This window comes from Lepus europaeus, chromosome 13, assembly GCF_033115175.1.
Source record: "Lepus europaeus isolate LE1 chromosome 13, mLepTim1.pri, whole genome shotgun sequence".
In the NCBI taxonomy this organism is placed as follows: domain Eukaryota; kingdom Metazoa; phylum Chordata; class Mammalia; order Lagomorpha; family Leporidae; genus Lepus; species Lepus europaeus.
Window position 1 is genome coordinate 29004897 of NC_084839.1, and position 22057 is coordinate 29026953.

The window sequence follows — 22057 nt, forward strand, 5'->3', positions numbered from 1 at the left end:
CCCATAATGTAATTGTGCCCATCAGAAGGATAGAAATCATTCTAGCCTAGTCTTTGATGCCCTCCTAATGCCTAGCAGTAGCTTTTGGTCCTGCTCAAGGGCAGGAAGAGGGAGATCTGTGGAGTAGGTAGCCTCGGGTGCTAGGAGCAACATTGGTTTGAGGTGTGCAAAGTTACGGCTTCACTTTTTTTTTTTTTTTTTTTTTTGACAGGCAGAGTGGACAGTGAGAGAGAGTGACAGAGAGAAAGGTCTTCCTTTTGCCGTTGGTTCACCCTCCAATGGCTGCCGCAGCCGGTGCACTGCACCGATCTGAAGCCAGGAGCCAGGTGCTTCTCCTGGTCTCCCATGCGGGTGCAGGGCCCAAGCACCTGGGCCATCCTCCACTTCACTCCCGGGCCACAGCAGAGAGCTGGCCTGGAAGAGGGGCAACCGGGACAGAATCCGGCGCCCTGACTGGGACTAGAACCCGGTGTGCTGGCGCCGCTAGGCAGAGGATTAGCCTGTTGGCCAAGGCGCTGGCCAACGGCTTCACTTTTATGGACCTATTTCTTTTCTAAAATTGAGGCGATTGTAACTGGTTCAAACTGTTACCTTAATTACTGAAATTTGTTTTTTTTAAAATCCCTTCCACTTTTAGTGCTGAGAACAGTAAGCTTTATTTGCAGCTTGGTGGTGGTTAACTCATGTTAGAGTCTGTTTCTCTGCACTTCTCAATGAAGACTAAAGTAGAACAGGATGAACTCATTTCTATTTCTTTATTGCCTTTATTCAATACTTTAAACAATATTCAAAATATTAAATATTCAAAGTGTTTACTATTGAGCTGTGCTGTGGCATAACTTGGATTATCTAGTTTAATTCTTTAAATTTTTTTTAAATTTTCATTTTATTTGAAAGGCAGGAGGTGGGGGAATAGAGAATTTTCCATCTTCTGGTTCATTATACAAATGCTGAGACCTGAACCAGGCACTTGGGCATCCCAAGTAGCTATGCAACCACTATGCCAAATACCCACCACTGTTGAGTTTAATTCATAAAGAAACCCTATGAGTTCACTTATTTCATTTTATAATTGATGAAGCTGAGGCTCCAGTTAAAAAATTTACTCATGCCTGCAATCTAATAAAAAACAGAGAAAGGACACCCTCCTTTGCCTGTGAAATGAGTCCATATTACTAATAGTTAAGCATCCCTGCTGTCTATTTTGTGGCAGCTGTTAAAATTCTGCAATCCACATTTTAGAAACATGGGTGCTTTGTTCATTGTAGAAAATTTGTTGAGTAGAGGAGTGGGTTTTTCAAAGACATCTTTTTTTTTAGGAAACCTGTTCAAGCTGGTCCATAGTTGTGGGCCTATACAACATTTGATATATAAGGCCTGTGGATTGTTTGACTTTAATAGGAATTATGAAGTTGAGACATGCTGTGTAGTGACATTTGCCAGCTAATAAAGCATGAGTGAAATGTAGGTGTTTAATAAAAATCCTTAACATAATGTTTTTGTTAAGATGATATTTATTGTAAGTAAATATATGAAGCAATGATACTCATTTGATTCCAGCATTTTCTTGAGTTACCTCTTCCCTTTTTTAAACTTTTTTTAATGGAGTGCCTTGTTCCTCTAAAGTTTGAGCCTGTCAGGGCAGGCTGGATTAGCAGATCTCTAGGCATTTGCAGTGTTACGATTTTGTCTGTTGCCAACAACTGTATGGTAGATCAATGCGTTTGTTTCATGGTTGAATTAGCTGGGAAATACATGTATTACTACAGAATATATAAAGATTGTTATTTTGTTAAGTTATATCATCTTCACTTACACTTTTTTTTCAGGTCAAAAGACTGGATGCAGCTGTTTTGAGCCTGCTTGTTCTAGATGGAGAATCCATCTACAGCCTGACTGCAAAGCCTATACTGCTGCTGTTAGCACGCGTTATCCTAGTGCATATAAGACACAAACTGACAGCTGTTCAGGTAAGGGAAGAAAAGGGTCCATACCCAGGCTTCTGAGTCCATTTTCTGTTGTGTACCAGAGTAGCTGAGAATGGGTAATTTATTTATATATTTTTATTTATTTGAAAGGCAGAGAGAGTGAGAGAAGTCTTCCAATTGCCCATTTATTCCTTAAGTCTTCAACATTTGGGGCTTGGCCAAACCAAAGACAGGAGGCTATAACTCAATGTGGGTGTTGCACATGGGTAGTAGGGACTCAGATACATGACCATTGGCAGCTGCCTCTCAGTATGCACATTAGCAGGAGGCTAGAATTGTAAGCAGAGACAGGACTCAAACCCAGGCACTCTGTTATGGGATGTCGCATTACAAACTGTCTCTCTCTCTCTCTCTCTTTTTTTTTTTTTAGATTTATTTATTTATTTGAAAGTCAAAGTTACACAGAGGGAGGAGGAGAGGCAGAGAGAGTGAGAGAGATAGAGGTCTTTCATCCTCTGGTTCACTCCCCAGATGGCCACAATGGCCAATTTGAAGCCAGGAGCCAGGAGCTTCATCCAGGTCTCCCATGTGGGTGCAGGGCCCAAGGACTTGGGCCATCTTTTACTGGTTTCCCAGGCCATAGCAGAGAGCTGGATCAGAAGTGCAGCATCCGGGACACAAACTGGCACCCGTATGGGATGCCAACACTGCAGGTGATGGCTTTACCTGCTATGCCACAGTACTGGCCTCAACTTCATGTACTTTTCATGTGACACAAGATACTTTTCTAGATTTTTCTCAATAATTTGAAAATATAAAAACTAGTTTTAGTTTGGGGGTAGCATAAAACAAGCAGCAGGCTGGATATAGTTTGCCAACTCCTGTTTTTAGTGATTATTGCATCTTTGTTGGATTCAGATGCAGACCCTATATTGTCAGAAGTTGTAAATCTAAATCTTGCATGAAATCTCCTAATGTTTACGTGTTGGCTTAAAGTATTAACAAACACAAAATTTCTGTTGGCTAAATGTAAAGTTGGTATGTACTGTTTAATAGCTTACTTCCCCAAGCGTTTAACTTTAGATATAGACTTTATTTTTACAATTTACTTATTTTATTTGAAAGTCAAAGTTACAAAGAGAGAGCGAGTGAGCCTCCATCTGCTGGTTCACTCTCCAAGTGGCTGCATCATCTGGGGCTGGGCCAGGCGGAAGCCAGGAGCCAGGAGCTTCATCCAGGTCTTTCACATGGGTGCAGGACCCCAGGAACTTTGGCCATCTCCCACTGCTGTCCCAGGTGCATTAGTAGCTGGGACTCGAACTGGCACCCATATGTGGCTTAATCCACTATGCCATAATGCCGGCCCCTTGACTTTGCTTTAAAGAAGAGAGAGGTAGGATGCCTTGTCAGCCTTTTGGCTAATATCAAGTGTAGAAGAGAGATGGGTATTGTGGTACAGTGGGTTAAGCACGACTTGGGATGCCTGCATGCCATATCAAAGGGCCTAGGTCCAAGTCCTGCTTCTGCTTCTGATCCATCTCTTGCTGGTGTGCAACCTGGGAGACAGCAGGTAATGATGGGAGAGACCCAGATGGAGTTCTGGGTTCTGGCTTCAGCCTAGCCCAGTCCAGCCTGTTGCAGGCATTTGGGGGATGAGCTATCTTTTTCTCTGTGTCCTTCTACCTTTCAAATAAAAATCCATCCATCCCTCCATACATATTTAAAGAAGGGGGAAGAAGAGAGGTGATGCCCCTGTCAGCTACTTTTACAAGAGCTGGAGGGTTTGGAAGCAGTTGTACTAGAATAGTTTTTCTTTTCTTTTACTTTATTTCAAAAGCAGACTGACAGAGAAATAGTCAAAGAGAGATCTCCCATCCACTGCTTAATTCCTGCACAGGTGCCTGCAACAGTCAGAGCTGAGCCATGCGGAAGCCAGGACCTGGAACTCCATCTTAGTCTTCAGTGTCTAGGTCTCCCATGTGGATGTCAGGGATCCAAATACTTGAAGCCATCACTTGCTGCCTCCCAGGATGCTCATTAACAGGAAGCTAGAATCAGAAGCAGGCCGGGAATGAAACCCAGGCACTCTGGGCATTCTGCACTGTCTTTTTCACTATGCCTACCCCTGAAAGAGCTTTTTTTTTTTTTCCCCCAAAAGATTTTTTATTTATTTATTCGACAGGTAGAGTTACAGACAGTGAGAAGGAGAGACAGAGAGAAAGGTCTTCCTTCCGTTGGTTCACCCCCAAATGGCCACTATGGCTGGTGCGCTGTGCCAGTTTAAGCCAGGAGCCAGGTGCTTCTCCCTGGTCTCCCATGTGGATGCAGGTGCCCAAGCACTTGGGCCATCCTCCACTGCCCTCCCCGGGCCACAGTAGAGAGCTGGACTGGAAGAGGAGCAACCGGGACTAGAACCTGATGCCCATGTGGGATTCCGGTGCCGCAGGCAGAGGATTAGCCAAGTGAGCCACAGTGCTGGCCCCCTAAAAGAGCTTTTAATAGATGGATTTCAACATATGTTAGCAGATGTGGGGCCTTATCTTCGATCTTTTAGTGACAGTAGCTTAAATAAAATATTTCCTCTCAATTTGATCTGAGATAAATGGTCATTTAGGGTTTTACATATAGACTTACCCCAAAGTAAATATTACCAAGGCAGGGGCTGCTAAATAACATTATTTTCTTTCTAGTGAGACTTATGGTTATTAATGTGAGGTAGTTTTTAAGTTTTAAGTTTTGCTGGTTGAAAACTTTGGTCATTCAGCATGTTAAGTATCATTTGAAAAGTACTCCATGTACTGTCCCCAAGGTGTGAGAATTAGTAACTGTGTGAACTGCTGTTGGTGGATGACATGCTTTGTGGGTTGGAGAGGCGAGTTACTTTAATTTCTTGGCTGATGCTGAACAGCTTTTCACTTGACTTGAAGACAAAGTGATCAAAAAGTATCACTCACTTGTCCAAGTAAATTTAGCCTTTTTGAGTAGCCTGACTCCTAAGAAATGTATCAAGTTGTGGTGATACTGTTACTTTTGTCAAAGTGTAAAAGAAGATGATTCCCTACCTTCTGCACCCAACCCCTCACCCAGTCCGTGAGGTGTAATAGACTAGAATTAGTAGTGTGTAAATGTTGAGTTAAAAAGAGTTTTGGCTGCGGTTGGTGTTGTGGTGTAGTGGGTAGAGCTGCTGCCACTGTTGACAGCATCTCATATCGGCACCAGTTTGAGTCCTTGTTGCTCTACTTCCTGTCCAGCTGCCTGTTGATTGCCTGTAATAGCAGTGGAAAATGCACTGAGTCCTTGGGTCCCTATACATATGTTGGAGACCGGAAGAAGCTCTTGGCTCCTGGCTTCGGTCTGGCCCAGCCCTGGCCGGTGAAGCCATCTGGGGAAAGGAGCAGTAGATGGAACATCTCTCTTTCTTGTCTCTACCACTTTCTTTCTTTCTTTTTTTTTTATTTAATTTTTAAAAAAGATTTATTTATTTATTTGAAAGTCAGAGTTACACAGGGAGAGGAGAGGCAGATAGAGAGAGAGGTCTTCCATCTGATGTTTCACTCCCCAATTGGCCGCAATGGTTGGAGCTGCGTCGATTTGAAGCCGGGAACCAGGAGCTTCTTCCAGGTCTCCCACGTGGGTGCAGGGGCCCAAGCACTTGGGCCATCTTCTACTGCTTTCCCAGGCCATAGCAGAGAGCTGGATCAGAAGTGGAGCAGCTGGGACTCAAACCGGCGCCCATATGGGATGCTGGTGCTTCAGGCCAGGGTGTTAACCTGCTGTGCCACAGTGCTGGCCCCACCCCTTTCTTTCTGTAACTATGCCTTTCAAATAAATAAAATAAATCTTTAAAAAAAAAAAAAAACAAAACCAAGAATCTTGGCTTTGAAAGCAGACTAATTTGTCTGGCCCAGCCTCCTAACCACCGTGTGACCTTTGTGCTTGTTGACTTCCCTCAATATCAGTTTTCTTGAGTGGGATAAGTCAGCAAATGTTTGTGGGGTGACTTTTGAGTATACTGCTTCTCTGTGCCACATAGGAGGTCTTGACCAGCATGATTTCTCTCCCAGACTATTCTGTAGTTAGTGCTATAAATAGGAGATAGAATCTAGAAACTGTCTAAAGTGAGGCTACATATTTCCTTTTGTATTAATGCCCCAATTTTTCTGTTAAATAATTCTTGGCCAATGGAACAAGATTATTTTCCAGTAGAAAAACGGGCTATTTGTATGTTTGTTTCACATTCCCCTCCCTCCTATAAAGATTATGTGTTGAATTAATTTACTGATTGGACGTTTAATTGTTCAATTTCTTATGTCATTTTTTTTTAAAGACAGTCTTTTTGACTTGATGTCTGGAAAAAGAATGAGTTGCCAAACCTGACTCACTTAATTCTGACAGTGGCTAGAGGACAGATAATTGAAATGTAGACTGACTTCATTAGATTTAGTGATAGGAAAAGAATGAAAATGAGGTAACGCCTCAAGGAAAGGTTTTGAAACTTTTTGTTAGATAATTCTACCTTTCCTTATATGGACTAAGAAAAAGCATTAATAATTAGAAAGTTAAGGGTGCAAAATGCCCAGAAGTTGCCTTTACAAGATTAAAAGTGCCTGCCCCATTCCTCAGGAGTCTCCAGTCTGACCATGAGAATAGCCAGGGAGTGGTGCCACCCTTCTGAGCTCCCAGTTTACTGTAAAACAAGTTAGGTGTCCCACCAGTCTTGTTTTATCATGAGCTAGTCAGACAGGGTGAAAAGATTATAATATAAATCAGGTCTTTTGATGGGTTTGTCCCAGCCTTGTGCTGACTGACAGCTTCTTCCCCAAAATTGTGCTTACAAACGCCACTACCACCAGCCTTTTGGGGCGTTTCCTCTCTTGGAGCTTCCCTCCTGACCACTCTGCCTGGAAGTCTCTGACTTAAATAAATCTTGCTTTTAAATAAAAAGTAATAATAATTAGGTTTTTGTCACAGGGTCAAAATTTATTTGTTGTAGCAGTTGAGATGAGTAGCAGTTTAGAAGGGAACTAGGCTGTGGTGTGTACCGGTAGAGAAAGGAATGAAGAATCCTTTAATCAAATGAAGAAATTAAATCCAAGTAAAAAAGTGCTTTTGTCCATCAAGTATGATCTTCTTCTTTTTTTTTTTTTTTTTTTTTTTATTTTTGACAGGCAGAGTGGACAGTGAGAGAGAGAGAGAGACAGAGAGAAAGGTCTTCCTTTGCCGTTGGTTCACCCTCTAATGGCCGCCGCGGTAGCGCGCTGCGGCCGGCGCACCACGCTGTTCAGATGGCAGGAGCCAGGTGCTTCTCCTGGTCTCCCATGGGGTGCAGAGCCCAAGGACTTGGGCCATCCTCCACTGCACTCCCTGGCCACAGCAGAGAGCTGGCCTGGAAGAGGGGCAACCAGGATAGGATCGGTGCCCCGACCGGGACTAGAACCCGGTGTGCCGGCGCCGCAAGGCGGAGGATTAGCCTGTTGAGCCACGGCGCCGGCCAAGTATGATCTTCTATTAGTAGGTATTCTATTAGAAAAGGAAAATCGGTCGGAAGTGCGGCTCACTAGGCTAATCCTCCACCTAGTGGCGCTGGCACACCAGGTTCTAGTCCTGGTCGGGGCGCCGGATTCTGTCCCGGTTGCCCCTCTTCCAGTCCAGCTCTCTGCTGTGGCCAGGGAGTGCAGTGGAGGATGGCCCAAGTGCTTGGGCCCTGCACCCGCATGGGAGAGCAGGAGGAAGCACCTGGCTCCTGCCTTCGGATCAGCGCGGTGCGCTGGCCGCAACGTGCCAGCTGCGGCAGCCATTGGAGGGTGAACCAACGGCAAAGGAAGACCTTTCTCTCTGTCTCTCTCTCTCACTGTCCACTCTGCCTGTCAAAAAAAAAAAAAAAAAAAAAAAAAGGAAAATTAGTTTCTTATATCTTCATGACATATAGTTCATGAATAAAATAGTTCAAAATAAAGGAGTTTAATTTAGATGATTCAGTATTGGTCACCCATGATACTTCAGGGAGTCTTTTAAAGATGCCTTCTGTAACTTGTATTTGTATATATATAGACACAAATGCATATGCATTTGACTAAGCTCTAGATGAATAATGTAAATGTCTTGGGTTTTCTTATGGCATTAGGGCCATTAATAGAGATTTTTACTCTTCATGGTATATGCCTCTATATGACCAGCTCATTATTGTTTCTTGTTTTTTCTTAAATGAAGATGTATTATTCAAGCAAGAGCAAACATCAGCAAATAAAATAAAATGTTACTCTGTGTTCAGCTTGTGTATTAGTAAGATAATGTATAAAATATAATCTTTACTCTGAAAAATATATGGTCCAGCTAGAATTTTATACTTGAAAAACAAGTGGTACCTGAGGTGGTACCAACGTCTAAGAATAACATAGTGGTTCAGAGAAGCGAGAAGTCAGTGTGTGCTGCACTTGTAGGGGAAGGCTTCATGGAAGAGGTTTCATGAGGGTGTGGATGGGATTGCCCGTTTTGTGGAATATCTGAATCTAAGGCATTTCTTTCTGTGTAGTTTGTGGAAAATACATTGTTTTGAAGAGCATACAAAGATGAAGGGGATATAATTTCTTATCTCGCTTGCTGGATGGGGAATAACACTGGAACCTAAAGGTTACTTGAATGCATCCAGCATGACGTATTTGCAAAGGGAAGTACAAATAATGTTCTGAAAGTTCAGGTGAGGGGAAAACTACCTCGACGTGGGGTTGTTTGGAGAAGTTTCCCAGTGGGGTTGGGACTTGGGTTGTGGTGATGGAGAGCTGGAGCAGAGCAGGGTAATTACAGCAAATGTTTTAGAGGAGGAAGTGCTGAGTTCCAGCTGGCATCAGGAAGTCCATGTGGCTAAAACAAAATGCAAATCTTGAGAGAATGGAGGTGAGATGTTATTCTTTTATTTATTTATTTATTTATTTATTTATTTTTTATTTCTTTGAAAGGCAGAGTTAGAGGGAGAGATAGATCTCTCCACTGGTTCACTCCTCAAATGGCTGCAACAGCTGGGGCTGGGCCAGGCTGAAGCCAGGAATCACGAGCTGCTTCTGGGTCCCGCATGTTGGTGGAGGGGCCCAAGGACTATGTACCGTCTTCCACTGCTTTCCCAGGCGCACCAATAGGGAACTGGATCAGAAGTAAAGCAGCCAGGATCCAAACCTGTGCCCAGAAGGGACATTGCAGGCAGTGGCTCAACCTGCTATACATACCACAGTGCTGGCCGTGAGATGTTATTCTTGTGAAAGATGTTGAAGTAGATTTTTGTCTTATTATTAAAGCGCTCTTTTTTTTTTTTTTTGACAGGCAGAGTGGATAGTGAGGGAGAGGGACAGAGAGAAAGGTCTTCCTTTTTGCCATTGGTTCACCCTCCAATGGCCGCTGCGGCCGGCACATCTCGCTGATCCGAAGCCAGGAGCCAGGTGCTTCTCCTGGTCTCCATGTGGGTGCAGGGCCCAAGGACTTGGGCCATCCTCCACTGCCTTCCCGGGCCATAGCAGAGAGCTGGCCTGGAAGAGGGGCAACTGGGATAGAATCCGGCGCCCCAACCGGGACTAGAACCCGGTGTGCCGGCGTCACAAGGCGGAGGATTAGCCTGTTAAGCCATGGCGCTGGCCGATTTTTGTCTTATTATTGAAAGCGTAACAGTGGATGGATAAGCTTATTGAGGAATAAATTTAATTTTATGAATATCAGTTTTAGAAATGGATCTCAATTAATAAGAAACTTTTTTTGTCAAGAGTTCCTTAATTTCAGCTTCCATGGTGCTTTTCTCCTAGAGCTTGCCGTGGTGGACTTTGCGATGTGTGAATATTCACCAGCAATTGCTTGAAGAACGCTCACCTCAGCTTTTTGCTCTGGCTGAGAACTGTATTGATCAAGGTATGTGTCAGATTTTTGCTTGCTATTGAAATCTAGCTCTGTTCTAATTTTTTTTTGGACAGGCAGAGTTAGAGAGAGAGAGACAGAGAGAAAGGTCTTCCTTCTGTTGGTTCACTCCCCAAATGGCCCCTATGGCTGGTGCGCTGTGGCCGGTGCACCACGCCGATCCGAAGCCAGGAGCCAGGTGCTTCCTCCTGGTCTCCCATGCAGGTGCAGGGCCCAACCACTTGGGCCATCCTCCACTGCACTCCCGGGCCACAGCAGAGAGCAGGACTGGAAGAGGGGCAACCGGGACAGAATCCGGCGCCCCAACCAGGACTAGAACCCAGAGTGCCACCGCTGCAGGCGGAGGATTAGCCTAGTGAGCCATGGCGCTGCCCTCTAATTTCTTTTTATCTTTTTCTTGCAAAAAAGTTTTTGGTTTACAGAAGATTTTTATAAGCAAATTTAGTTTACTAAGCCATATATATTTTCAGTAGGTTGTGAGCTCCTTGAAGGCTGAAATGTTTCCTAAACTTATATCTACTTGGCATTCTACCTAGAAAGTAATAAATATTTAATATGTATTTGGTGAAAAAGAATAGACAACAGTTACTGAACTTATACTGTGTATAGGGGAAAAGTTTTAGAATTCCCTCTAAGAAGCATGGTTGGTCCTTGGGAATACTTATATTTGCGCTTTTTTTTTAAAAATATTTATTTTATTTGAAAGACATAGTGACATAGCGGGAGAGACTCACAGAGAGATTTTTCATCTGATTCACTCCTCAGATGGCTAAAATTGCCAACACAGTGCTAGGCCAAAACCAGGAGCCAGAAACTCCATCCAGGTTTCCTATGTGGGTGGCAGGGGCCCAAGCATTTGAGCCATCCTCTGTTGCTTTCCCAGGTGCAAATATACTTGTCCATCATTTTTTTGAACATTTTTTTTTTTTTTTTGTAGGATTTATTTATTTGAAAGGCAGATTTACAGAAAGGCAGATGCAGAGAGAGAGAGAGAGAGAGAGAGAGAGAGAGAGGTCTTCGATTCACTGGTTTACTCCCCAAATGGCTGCAACGGCTGGAGGTGGGCTGATCCGAAGTCAGGAGCCTGGAGCTTCTTCCGGGTCTCCCACATGGGTGCCGGGGCCCGAGGACTTGGGCCATCTTCTACTGCCTCCCCAAGTCACAGTAGAGAGCTGGATCAGAAGTGGAGCAACCAGGACTTGAACTGGCGCCCATATGGGATGCTAGTACTGTAGGCAGCAGCTTTACCCGCTGTGCCACAGCACCAGCCCCATCCTTATCCATCTTGATTGCAGATTTTAACTTCATTACCTCTTTTTTTAATAGAGAGGGAGTGTCTTCCTTTTTTTTTTTTTTTAAATAGATTATTTATTTGAAAAGCAGAGTTAGAGAGAGAAGGAGAGGCAGAGAGAGAGAGAGATCTTCTATCTGCTGGTTTACTCCCCAAATGGCCCCAATGGCCAGAGCTGGGCCAGTCTGAAGCCAGGAGCTTCTTTTGCATCTCCCACGTAGGTACAGGGTCCTACGCACTTGGGTCATCTTCTGCTGTTCTCCCAGACACATTAGCAGGGAGCTGGATTGGAAGTGAAGCAGCTGGGACTCGAACTGCCTTCCATATGGAATGCTGGTATCACAGGCAGCTGTTTAACCCTTTATGCCACAGTGCTGGCCTCCTAAGTTAACTTCCAAATGAGGTTTTTCAAAAAGTAAAATATTATAGAAGTTATGAAAAAATTGATCCTATCCAGGTACTCTGTGGGACTTTGAATCTTCCTGTAATATCGTTGCTTACGTGTGGGGCTGTCTTTAAAATAGAATATGAAATAGGATTTAGAGAAAATTAAGAATTGATACTCCATTCAGCAGTCAATGCTGTTGTCCTTTTTCTGTGTTTAGTAAAATGAAGACCATAGACTAAGTCTTCTACTGTTCATGCCATAACATGCTTGTGTTTTTTAAATCAAATGATATATGCTCTGTAAAGAAGCTTAGTACAAGGAAGAATGAACAGTTGGGATAAGCTTCTTCTTCATGAGATGGGGTCACGTTTTAAAAGTCAGGGATGAGTTGAATGTGACTGATATTAATGGGAAGCAAAAGTGATTTTTCCAGAGGACAATGAAAGCATTTGAAGAAGATGGCATCAGGATTCAGTCAGCTATTTATTTGTTTGTTTATTCTCTTAAAGATTTATTTATTTATTTGAAAGAGTTAGAGGGAGGGAGGGAGAGATATCTTTCATATCTGCTTCACTCCCCAAATGGCTGCTAGTCCTGGGCCAGTCTGAGGCCAGGAGTCAGGAGAGTCCTCCCTCGCTTTCATGTGGGTGACATGGGCCCAAGCACTTGAACCATCATCTGCAGCTTTCCCAGGCCGTCAGCAGGGAGCTGGTTTGGAAATGGAGCAGCTGGGACAACAGCCAGTGCCATTTGGGGTGCCGGTGTCTGGTGTCCCGGTATACCACAATGCTGGCCCCTAAGCCAACGATTTAATCTTAGGAAAAGTTCCATTTTACTGCACAGCATATAATACAGTCATCTATGCTTCATTTGTACTTTTGTGGAAAAATTGATAAATGAACAAGAAGCAAGATGTCACTTGGAGTTTGGTTTTTAAGGAAATCAAATTTGATGCAGTTGCTTTAGGGAAAGACATTTCTTTTTTTTAAAGATTCATTTATTTATTTGAAATTCAGAGTTATACAAAGGAAGGAGAGGCAGAGAGAGAGAGAGAGGCCCTCCATCTGGTGATTGACTCCCCAATTGCCTACAATGCCTGGAGCTGCACCGATCCGAAGCCAGGAGTCTGGAACTTCTTCTGGGTCTCCCACGGTGCAGGGGCCCAAGGACTTATTCCATCTTCTACTGCTTTCCCAGGCCACAGCAGAGAGCTGGATCAGAAGTGGAGCAACTGGCGCCCATATGGGATGCCGGTACCTCAGGCCAGGGCTTTAACCCTCTGTGCCACAGCGCCGGCCCCAGGAAAGACGTTTCTTCCCTTAATTCCAATTATCCGATCTTGTATAACTGCATTTATGTTTACATCTTTGCCACTTCTCAGTGACTAATCTTTATATTGTTGACCCTTAATTATTGAGAAAAGAAAAAACATTCTTTATGTTCCTAACAGGTAGGAGCCACATGGTATATTTTAGAGGGAATTCTATTGTAAGAGTTAAAATTAGATTCTAAAACAGTCAGCTCAGCTATCTAGAAAATACGACTCTCAGTGACTCATTCCCAGGTGGCTGCAGCTCTTTTCTGCGGCATATTTCAGCACATCATTTGCTTTTCTTTGTGACCAAGAATTTTTTTGATCTTGCTCAGATTCTAGCCTAGTCAAGAGCATTTTTCATTTTATCTAGTCATAATTTGGTGACTAGACATAATTAGACATTCTGGCTGTGTCTCAATAGGTCTGCATAAATACTTTTATTTTAAAGTGTTTTGTCCTGCAGTTTGACCTCAGTGTTGACCATTTATAACTGAGGTACTGTTCAGCATTCCGAGAAAGATATTATATTTGAAATGTCGCCCTGGAAGCATCATCACAGAGTTGCCAGAATCTTTTTCCATCTATGGAACATAAGCAAAAGATTTTATGTTCAATCGTGATCTTTATATTTTTTGTCCAAGCACAGCATAGTGATAGAGCCTAGCAGAATGTCAGCATAACTTTGCTGGGCTGATCACATCTGTGAAAGGAGTAGGTTAGAATTTTTTTTTTTGGACAGGCAGAGTGGACAGTGAGAGATAGAGAGAGAGAGAGAGAGAGAGAGAGAGAGAGAGAGAGAGAAAGGTCTTCCTTTCTGTTGGTTCACCCTCCAATGGCCGCTGTGGCCGGCGCGCTGCGGCTGGCACACCGTGCTGGTCCGAAGCCAGGAGCCAGGTGCTTCTCCTGGTCTCCCATGGGGTGCAGGGCCCAAGCACTTGGGCCATCCTCCACTGCACTTCCGGGCCAAGGAGAGAGCAGGACTGGAAGAGGGGCAACCGGGACAGAATCCGGCACCCCGACCAGGACTAGAATCCAGTGTGCCGGTGCTGCAGGCAGAGGATTAGCCTAGTGAGCCGTGGTGCCGGCCAAAGTTAAAATCTTGAAACATGTTCCTCAGCACAATCTAGGCATTTTTTTTTTTTTTATATATTGCACTAAAGGAAACCACGGTTCTCTAGACTATTTAAAGGCATACAAGAATTTATTGTGGGGTTTTGAGCTATTTGAAGATGAAGTCATCAAGTTCCCGTCTATGAGAAAACAAGTTCTGCTGTGATGTCTACAGAGAGCTCTGCCTATGGAGTGAGGTTGTGTCCACATTGAAAGAATTTTTCAAGGGACCGGCACTGTGGCATGGTGGGTAAAACCACCACCTGTAGTGCTGGCATCCCGTATGGGTGCCGGTTCGAGTCCCGGCTGCTCCACTTCCAATCCAGCTCTCTGCTATGGCCTGAGAAAGCAGTAGAAGATGCCCCAAGTGTTTTGGCCCTTGCACCCATGTGGGAGACCTGGAAGAAGCTCCTGGCTCCTGGCTTTGGATCAGCGCAGCTCCAACCGTTGTGGCCACTGGGGAGTGAGACATCAGATGGAAGACCTTTCTCTCTCTTCCTCTGCCTCTGCCTCTCTGTAACTCTTGCCTTTCAAATAAATAAATAAATCTTAAAAAAAATCTTTTTATTTAATTTTTTATTTTTTAAAAAATTTATTTAGGTGCTAGAGAGATAGAATATGAAAGAGACAGAATGAGTGAGAGATAGAGAATTCCATCTCCTGGTTCATACCCCAGATACCCTCAGGAGGTGGGGCTGGGCAAGGCCAAAGCTGGATCTAGGTCTCCCACGTGGGAGTCATCATCACAACCTTCCAGGGTCTGCATTAACAGGAAGCTGGAATCAGTAGCTGGAACTAGGAATTGAACCCAGGTAACTCAGATATGGGATGTGGGCTAATTGCTGAGCTAACTGCCTGTCCCTTAATGTACCTTGTAGATGTACTGATTGACATTTTGATATGGAAGGTCACAAATATTCATTTTCATGGTGAACCTACTGATTTATTAGAATAATATATATGAGTCTCCTGGGTCAGCCTGCTGATCTTTGACTTATACTTCAGTGAAAACTTTGTGTTCTTAGTTGACTCATTATTTTCCATCATGCTGTTCATCTAGCCAGTTTTTAAATCTTAGTTCTTCCCTAAGGGTCCCATATCTGTTTCTCTTTTCCGTTCCTACAGCTCTTATCCTGTTCTGAAATCTTTTGTTTGGAAAGGTCCTTTAGAGATCATCATGTCTCACTAATTCATTTTTCAAAGAATTGAGACTCAGAGAAGTTGCCCAAGAACCAGAACTGTGATCTGAGGTTTCTGACTCCAAGTCTTGCTCACCCTTTCACTTAGATTTCTCCGAGATGGTCAGTAGATCAGAATTCTAGTAACCAATAATGATAATACAGCTAACATTTCTGTAGTGTGTATGCATATCAAAGCACTAAGTCTTTAAATGTTTAACTAGTTTATTCCTCACAATAACTCTTCTGAAATTGAACTTAAGATACTTTAATAGTAGATATAGTGTGCCATTTTTAAAAAAAAATATTTATTCATTTATATATTTGAAAGGCAGAATTACAAAGAGAGAGAGAGAGGGAGAGAGAGAGGAGCAGAGACTGAGACAGATCTTCCATCTGCTAGTTCACTCCCCAAATGACTGCAATGGCCGGAGCTGTGCTGATCCGAAACCAGGAGCCAAAAGTTTCTTCCAAGTGTCTCACATGGGTGCAGGGGTCCAAGGACTTGAGCCTTCTCTCACTGCCTTCCCAAGGTGTTAGCAGAGAGCTGGATTGCAGGTGGAGCAGCTGAGACTTGAACTGGTGCCCATATGGGATGCTGGTGTCATGGTGGCAGCATTACTTGCTACGCCACAGCACCAGCCCCCATAGTGCCTTTTTTTAAAAAGCTTTTATTAAGTCTAATCCACAGTAACACTCATATTTAAAGCATATGATTGATGACAATTTTACGTAAGTGTGTGAAATCCTCACAATCAAGACAATTAACAGGGCATAGAATTTTAAAATCTGGCATTTAGTTCCTACTCTGTTAATAACTCCCTGTGTGGCTTCAAAAAAATCCTTTGGCTTACAAGCAAGATTTCCTTCCTTATAAAATGATCTTTGAATCCTTTCCAGGTGTAAAATAATATGATTAAAAAAAATACATATATATATATATATATATATATATAGCCTAGCCTCTTATTCATTCTACTGCTGGACTTGTTGGAAGCTTGTGTTTAATAAAATTATCTCTTCTTTTCTTGGATACTTTTATTTGTTTATATTTTAAATTTATTTTAGAAGGAAAAGGGGAAGGAGAGGGAGGGAGGGAGGGAGAGAGACAGACATACATACATATGTATAAACAGGCAGAAAGCCAGAGTCAGAGATACTCAGAGGGAGCTCCTGTTTGCTGGCTTACTCTCCAAATGCCCACAGTGCTAGGGCTGAGCCAAGCTGAAGCCAGGATGGGTCCCTTATTGTCAGTTCAGGTGTCCCACTTGAGTATCAGGGAACCACCTGAACCATCCTTGCTACTTCCCGAGGTGCACACTGGCAGGAAGCTGGAATTGGGAGCAGACCTGAGCCTCAAATCCAGACACTTTGATATGGGATATGGGCATCTTTACCAGTGTCTTAACTGCTATGGCAAACATCTACCTCTCTTGGACACTTTTAGAGATTAATTTGAGAAGGAACTCATTCTATTGTTAGGATTCATAGCTGCTATAACATGTTTCTTTTTATTAATTAAAAAATATTTTAGGAGGCAAATGTTTGGCCTGGTAGTTTGCAAGATGCTGATTGGGATGTCTGCATCCCATATTGGAGTACCTGGATTCAGTGCCCAGTTCTGGCTTCTGATTCCAGCTTCCTGCTGATGGCAGACCCTGAGAGCAGCAGGTGGTGGCTCAAGTAATTGTGTTCCTACCATCCACATGGGAGATTTGGATTGCCGTCTCAGCTCTAGGCTAGCCCTAGCAATTGCAGCCATTGCAGGCATTTGAGGAATGAGCTAGCTGTTGGGAACTCTCTCTTGTCTCTGTCTTCTCTGCCTCTCAAATAAATACATAAAAATTTGAAAACATATTTTTTTATTCTGCCACTTATAACCATTGTTTCTTCCACGTAGAGCTGTGCTGCCCAGTGCAGTAGATACTTGCAACAAAAGTCCATGTAAATTTAAATAAATGAAAATTAAAAACTTCCTCAATGTCACTAGTCACCTTTCAAGTGCTCATAAGTTATGTTTGACTACCATTTGGACAGTGCAGTCATAAAAAAGTTCTTTTGGACAGCACTGCTGTTGAGCATTAGAGAATTACAGGATAGGCCTACCTTTCCTTTTGCATGGCCAGCCCTCCAGTTACTTAAGGGTGAACTTATGATTCTTCATGTGTGAAGGATTGTACCTGACATGCTGACATGTAGGCCCTTTCTTGACCTTTATTCTTTCTCCCTGTTTCTACACCAGTACTGTTTTTTTCTTCCTGCATAGCAATTTTGTGATGTCCTTAAAGAAACTTTTTTTTTTTTTTTTTTTAAGATAAGGATTGCCTGGAATTATTCTCAGTTCTATTTTTGGCATTTATCTTCTACCCAATTTGATATTTAATTTAAAAAGTTTTTTTCAGATGCTTGTTGTTTTTCAGACACTGCTAGATGTAGTAATTAGTGAATACAGGGGCTAAAATAAATGTAGGGAGAAAAAAAGGCCCAAGTAAGGCATGATGGGGAAGATAACTTTAGTCTGAACTTAAGAGGTTGAAGGTTTCACAAAGTAGCTGATGTTTAAATTGACTCTTGGAGAGAGAGTAGGCTATTAAGTAGAAAAGTTGGAAAGGGTATACATATGCGCAAAAAGGGGCATAGACACCTGAAACATCTTTGTGTACCTGGGAATTCCAGTAGTTTGGAATGATTGGGGAAGAATGTTAGATGGTATGTGACAGGTGGTAGTTCAAACAGGTAGGCAGAAGCTAGGTCACTAAGATGTCAAATATCTTTTTTTTTTTTTTTGGTGACAGCCATGAAAGGGTTTTTAAGTATTTGTTTACTCTGAGGATAATTTTTTGAGCACCAACTATGATAGATGGTTAGATGTACAGCAGTGAATGAGACATATGTGGACCCTTTGGTGAACTTTGTAGACTTGAGGTGAGGTAGTAGCCAAATTCCACCCTTCTTTCAAGGTCCACTTACTCTTCTGAGAAAGTTTAACTTTCCCAGCCTTATGGATTTCCCCTTTTAGTACTGATGGTCAGTAGTGCACAAGTTAGTGTCCGATTGACATATGGAATAATGATGGTGTGTCTTCTCTTTGTAGCTGCCTAGTTCCTCCTCTCGCTATTCTATTTTTAATGGAAAGCAGGTCTTAGCCTTACTGTAGGATCTAGCACAATTCTAAGAATGTGTAGTAACTCAATACATAGTAATTAAGGGATAAAGAATGGAAGAGAGGAAAATAGCTGGTGGGGGAGGGGTGGGAAAAAGGAAAGGATGGAAAAATTGAAGGGATCAGCAGACAGAAGTGAATGGGGTCAGGGGAAAGAGGATTTTTTAGGTAGAAATGTGTTGGTGTTGGCTAGTACTTTCTTGTTTAGATATCATTGTGTGACTCTGTGCTTTTCAAACTTAGGAAGCATAGCTTCTGTCCATCTAATTGAGGACTTTAGAAGGCTTCCTTTAGGGTGACATCTTACTCAAGGTGTATTTTGGCCCTGAAAGTTCAATCTTATTAATCTTAAATACTTTCCTAATGATTTTATAATTCAGTCACTCCATTTACTTTGTTTTTCCTAGAATTCTAAAGGAATTCTCCCTTAACAGGGCTATTTGATCATCCTAAAATATAGTACACTTGAGAAACACAAGATGTAATTTTTTTTTTAAGATCTGTTCTGTTTATTTGAAAGCAGAGTGACAGAGAAGAGAGTTAGAGATCTTCAATCCACTGGTTTACTCCCCAAATGCCTAGGTAAAATGTCAGTATTTAGACAAAGCCATAAGCAACATGGAAGTTCTCTCCTCCCTTCAGAGAAAAGTACCTCCTTCTTTGAGTACCACTTCTTTTTTTTTTGACAGGCAGAGTTAGACAGTGAGAGAGAGAGAGAGACAGAGAGAAAGGTTTTCCTTTTTCTGTTGGTTCACCCCCCAAGTGGCCGGTATGGCCGGCGTGCTGCGGCCGGCATGCTGCGCCGATCCGAAGCCAGGAGCCAGGTGCTTCCTCCTGCTCTCCCATGCAGGTGCAGGGCCCAGGGACCTGAGCCATCCTCCACTGCACTCCTGGGCCACAGCAGAGAGTAGGGCTGGAAGAGGAGCAACCGGGACAGAATTTGGTGTTCCGACCGGGACTAGAAGCCGGTGTTCCGGCGCCACAGGCAGAGGATTAGCCTATTGAGCCATGGCGCCGGCCTCTTTGAGGACCACTTCTTAAAGATTTATTTATTTATTTGAAAGGTAGAGTTACAGAGTGAACCAATGGAAAAAAGGAAGACCTTTCTCTCTGTCTCTCTCTCACTGTCTACTCTGCCTGTCAAAAAAAAAAAAAAAAAAAAAAAAAAAAAAAGAAAGAAAGAAAGAAAGAAAAAGAAAGAAAGAAAGGTAGAGTTACAGAGAAGCAGAGGGAGAGTATTCCCATCTGCTGGTACTCGCCAAATGCCTGCAACGTCCCTGGGACAGGAGGTGGAGCCAGGAGCCAGGAACTCAGTCCATGTCACTCACATGGTTGGCCGGAACCCAATTACTTGAGACATCACCTTCTATCTCCTAGGGTCCATCCATATTAGCGGGAAGCTGGAGTCAAGAGTGGAGCCTACTATTATTATTATTATTATTTTTTTTTTTTGACAGGCAGAGTGGACAGTGAGAGAGAGACAGAGAGAAAGGTCTTCCTTTTGCCGTTGGTTCACCCTCCAATGGCCGCCGCGGTAGGCGCGCTGTGGCCGGCGCACCGTGCCGATCCAAAGGCAGGAGCCAGGTGCTTCTCCTGGTCTCCCATGGGGTGCAGGGCCCAAGCACTTGGGCCATCCTCCACTGCACTCCTGGGCCATAGCAGAGAGCTGGCCTGGAAGAGGGGCAACCGGGACAGGATCTGGTGCCCCGACCAGGACTAGAACCCGGTGTGCCAGTGCCACAGGCAGAGGATTAGCCTGTTGAGCTACGGCGCCTGCTCGAACTTGCATTCCTTTTGAAGAGGATTTGTTTTTGTTCCTGGTTCCTCCTTGACTGACTTCAATTGAAAAAATTTGGACTACATAGATAGCCTGGATTTGGTGTTCAGATTTGTGTGAAGGTTGGCTTGTGGTTAAGAATTCTTGGATGCTGGTGCCGCGGCTCACTAGGCTAATCCTCTGCCTGTGGCGCCGGCACCCCGGGTTCTAGTCCCGGTCGGGGTGCTGGATTCTGTCCCGGTTGCCCCTCTTCCAGGCCAGCTCTCTGCTGTGGCCAGGGAGTGCAGTGGAGGATGGCCCAAATGCTTGGGCCCTGCACCCACATGGGAGACCAGGTGGTCTGCATGGTGTGCTGGCCGCAGCGTGCTGGCCTTGGCGGCCATTTGGGGGTGGTGAACCAATGGCAAAAGGAAGACCTTTCTCTCTGTCTCTCTCTCTCTCTCTCTCACCGTCTAACTCTGCCTGTCAAAAAAAGGAAAAAAAACCAGAATTCTTGGAGTGCATTTTTTTCCCTTCACCTACTGTCACTTTGCTTGCTTTTTTCTTTCACAGTAAGTGGTAGACTTACCTGTATTTTAACCTTACATTGACGATAGAATTCTTTGTATCCCAACTTTAGATGTAAATCTCTTGCAGGACTGCCTGCTTTGGGTGAGTCTAGGCCTCATCTTTTATCTTTGGTGTTCCTTGAGCCATATAATTTTCTCACCCCTAGGGTTTGGTAGATAACCTCAGGGAAGGCTATGGTTTCATTATTTGTGGTACTTCTTCAGGCTGCAGTTTTCATTTATTATTTGTTCCTTGAGGATTTCTTTATTGTGTTGCCAGAATAGCAGTTTACATATAAATATATTAAAGTTTTTAAGCATTTTTATTGAGGAGGATAGCTGACCATGCTGCTGGAACCTCAAGATTAAACTAATTCTTAAAGAAAAAATTCGGTGTCTATCCCCCTCCTTTATTCCCTCTGAATACCTAAGTTGAGCAGAGACAGCACAGAGTAGAAGATCAAAGCCAAGATGATACATGTGTACATAATAGGTGGACTTTGCCTTTTAATGGAGGTAGCTAGTCAATAAGCTACTTGAGTTCAGTTTTTTAACGTTAAAGTCATATCAGTTCAAAGACATGGTGAGAAATTAAAAATACAACTTGTGAAATACTGTGTTCTAGGCAGAGTAGACATTAAATTTAACTTCTCTTTCGGTTTTAATGATGAGGGAATTATCATCATTCTTCATACAGTGGAAGTGCGTTTTCCATTCACTTATTATGCAGTCATTTTTGTGGACTGCTTTGTGAAATGCTCACCAACCCATTCCTGGAAATATTGGGAGGAATGGTTCATCAGGGGATTCTTTTTGAAATAATTAGTTGAATGAGATGACATGTTTGACACCCTCACAACTTTGGTGTGTGTCAAGCAACCACTTTAGAATTAGTTTCGACAGTCATTTTATTTCGGATGTTGCTTCTAGGTTATTATCCTCATGTCTCAGGTATTTGAGAAATAAATTTGAATCTTATTATCAAACCAATATTCATTCAGTTGTTATTTGATACTTATATTAGCTTAGATAAATATGGTTGTATATCTGTTCCTTCCTCCTTTTTAAAAAAGATTTATTTATTTCATTTGAAAGAGTTACAGAAAGAAAAGAAAAGAGAAAGATCTTCCATTTGCTGGTTCTCTCTCCAGATGACCACAATGGACAGAGGTGGGCCAGGCAGGTGTCATGGTCCTTAGCACATGGGCCATCTTCCACTGCTTTTCCCAGACCATAAGCAGGTAGCTGGATCAGAAGTGGAGCAGCTGGCACTTGAACTGGTGCCAATATGGGATGCTGGCATTGCAGGCAGCAGCTTTACCCACTGCGCCCCTCCGTTTTATTAAGGGAGAAGTTTTGAATTCTCCATGACAGAAGCTGTGAGCTGGTCTCCTCTTCATCACATTTCATTCATTGTTTAACTCCTGCAAATCCATTTAGTACATTGTGTCAATATCTTCTGT

At 43.2% G+C, this 22057-nt stretch overlaps 1 protein-coding gene across 1 annotated transcript in view; it reads left to right on the plus strand.

Moving 5' to 3' along the window:
* TTC27 (tetratricopeptide repeat domain 27) overlaps nt 1–22057 on the plus strand; it is a 213417-nt gene that overhangs the window by 13355 nt on the left and 178005 nt on the right. Inside the window, exons 4-5 of the mRNA XM_062209233.1 lie at nt 1830–1970; nt 9716–9818. Coding sequence (XP_062065217.1) covers nt 1830–1970; nt 9716–9818 — 244 coding nt within the window. The remainder of the gene's footprint in view (nt 1–1829; nt 1971–9715; nt 9819–22057) is intronic.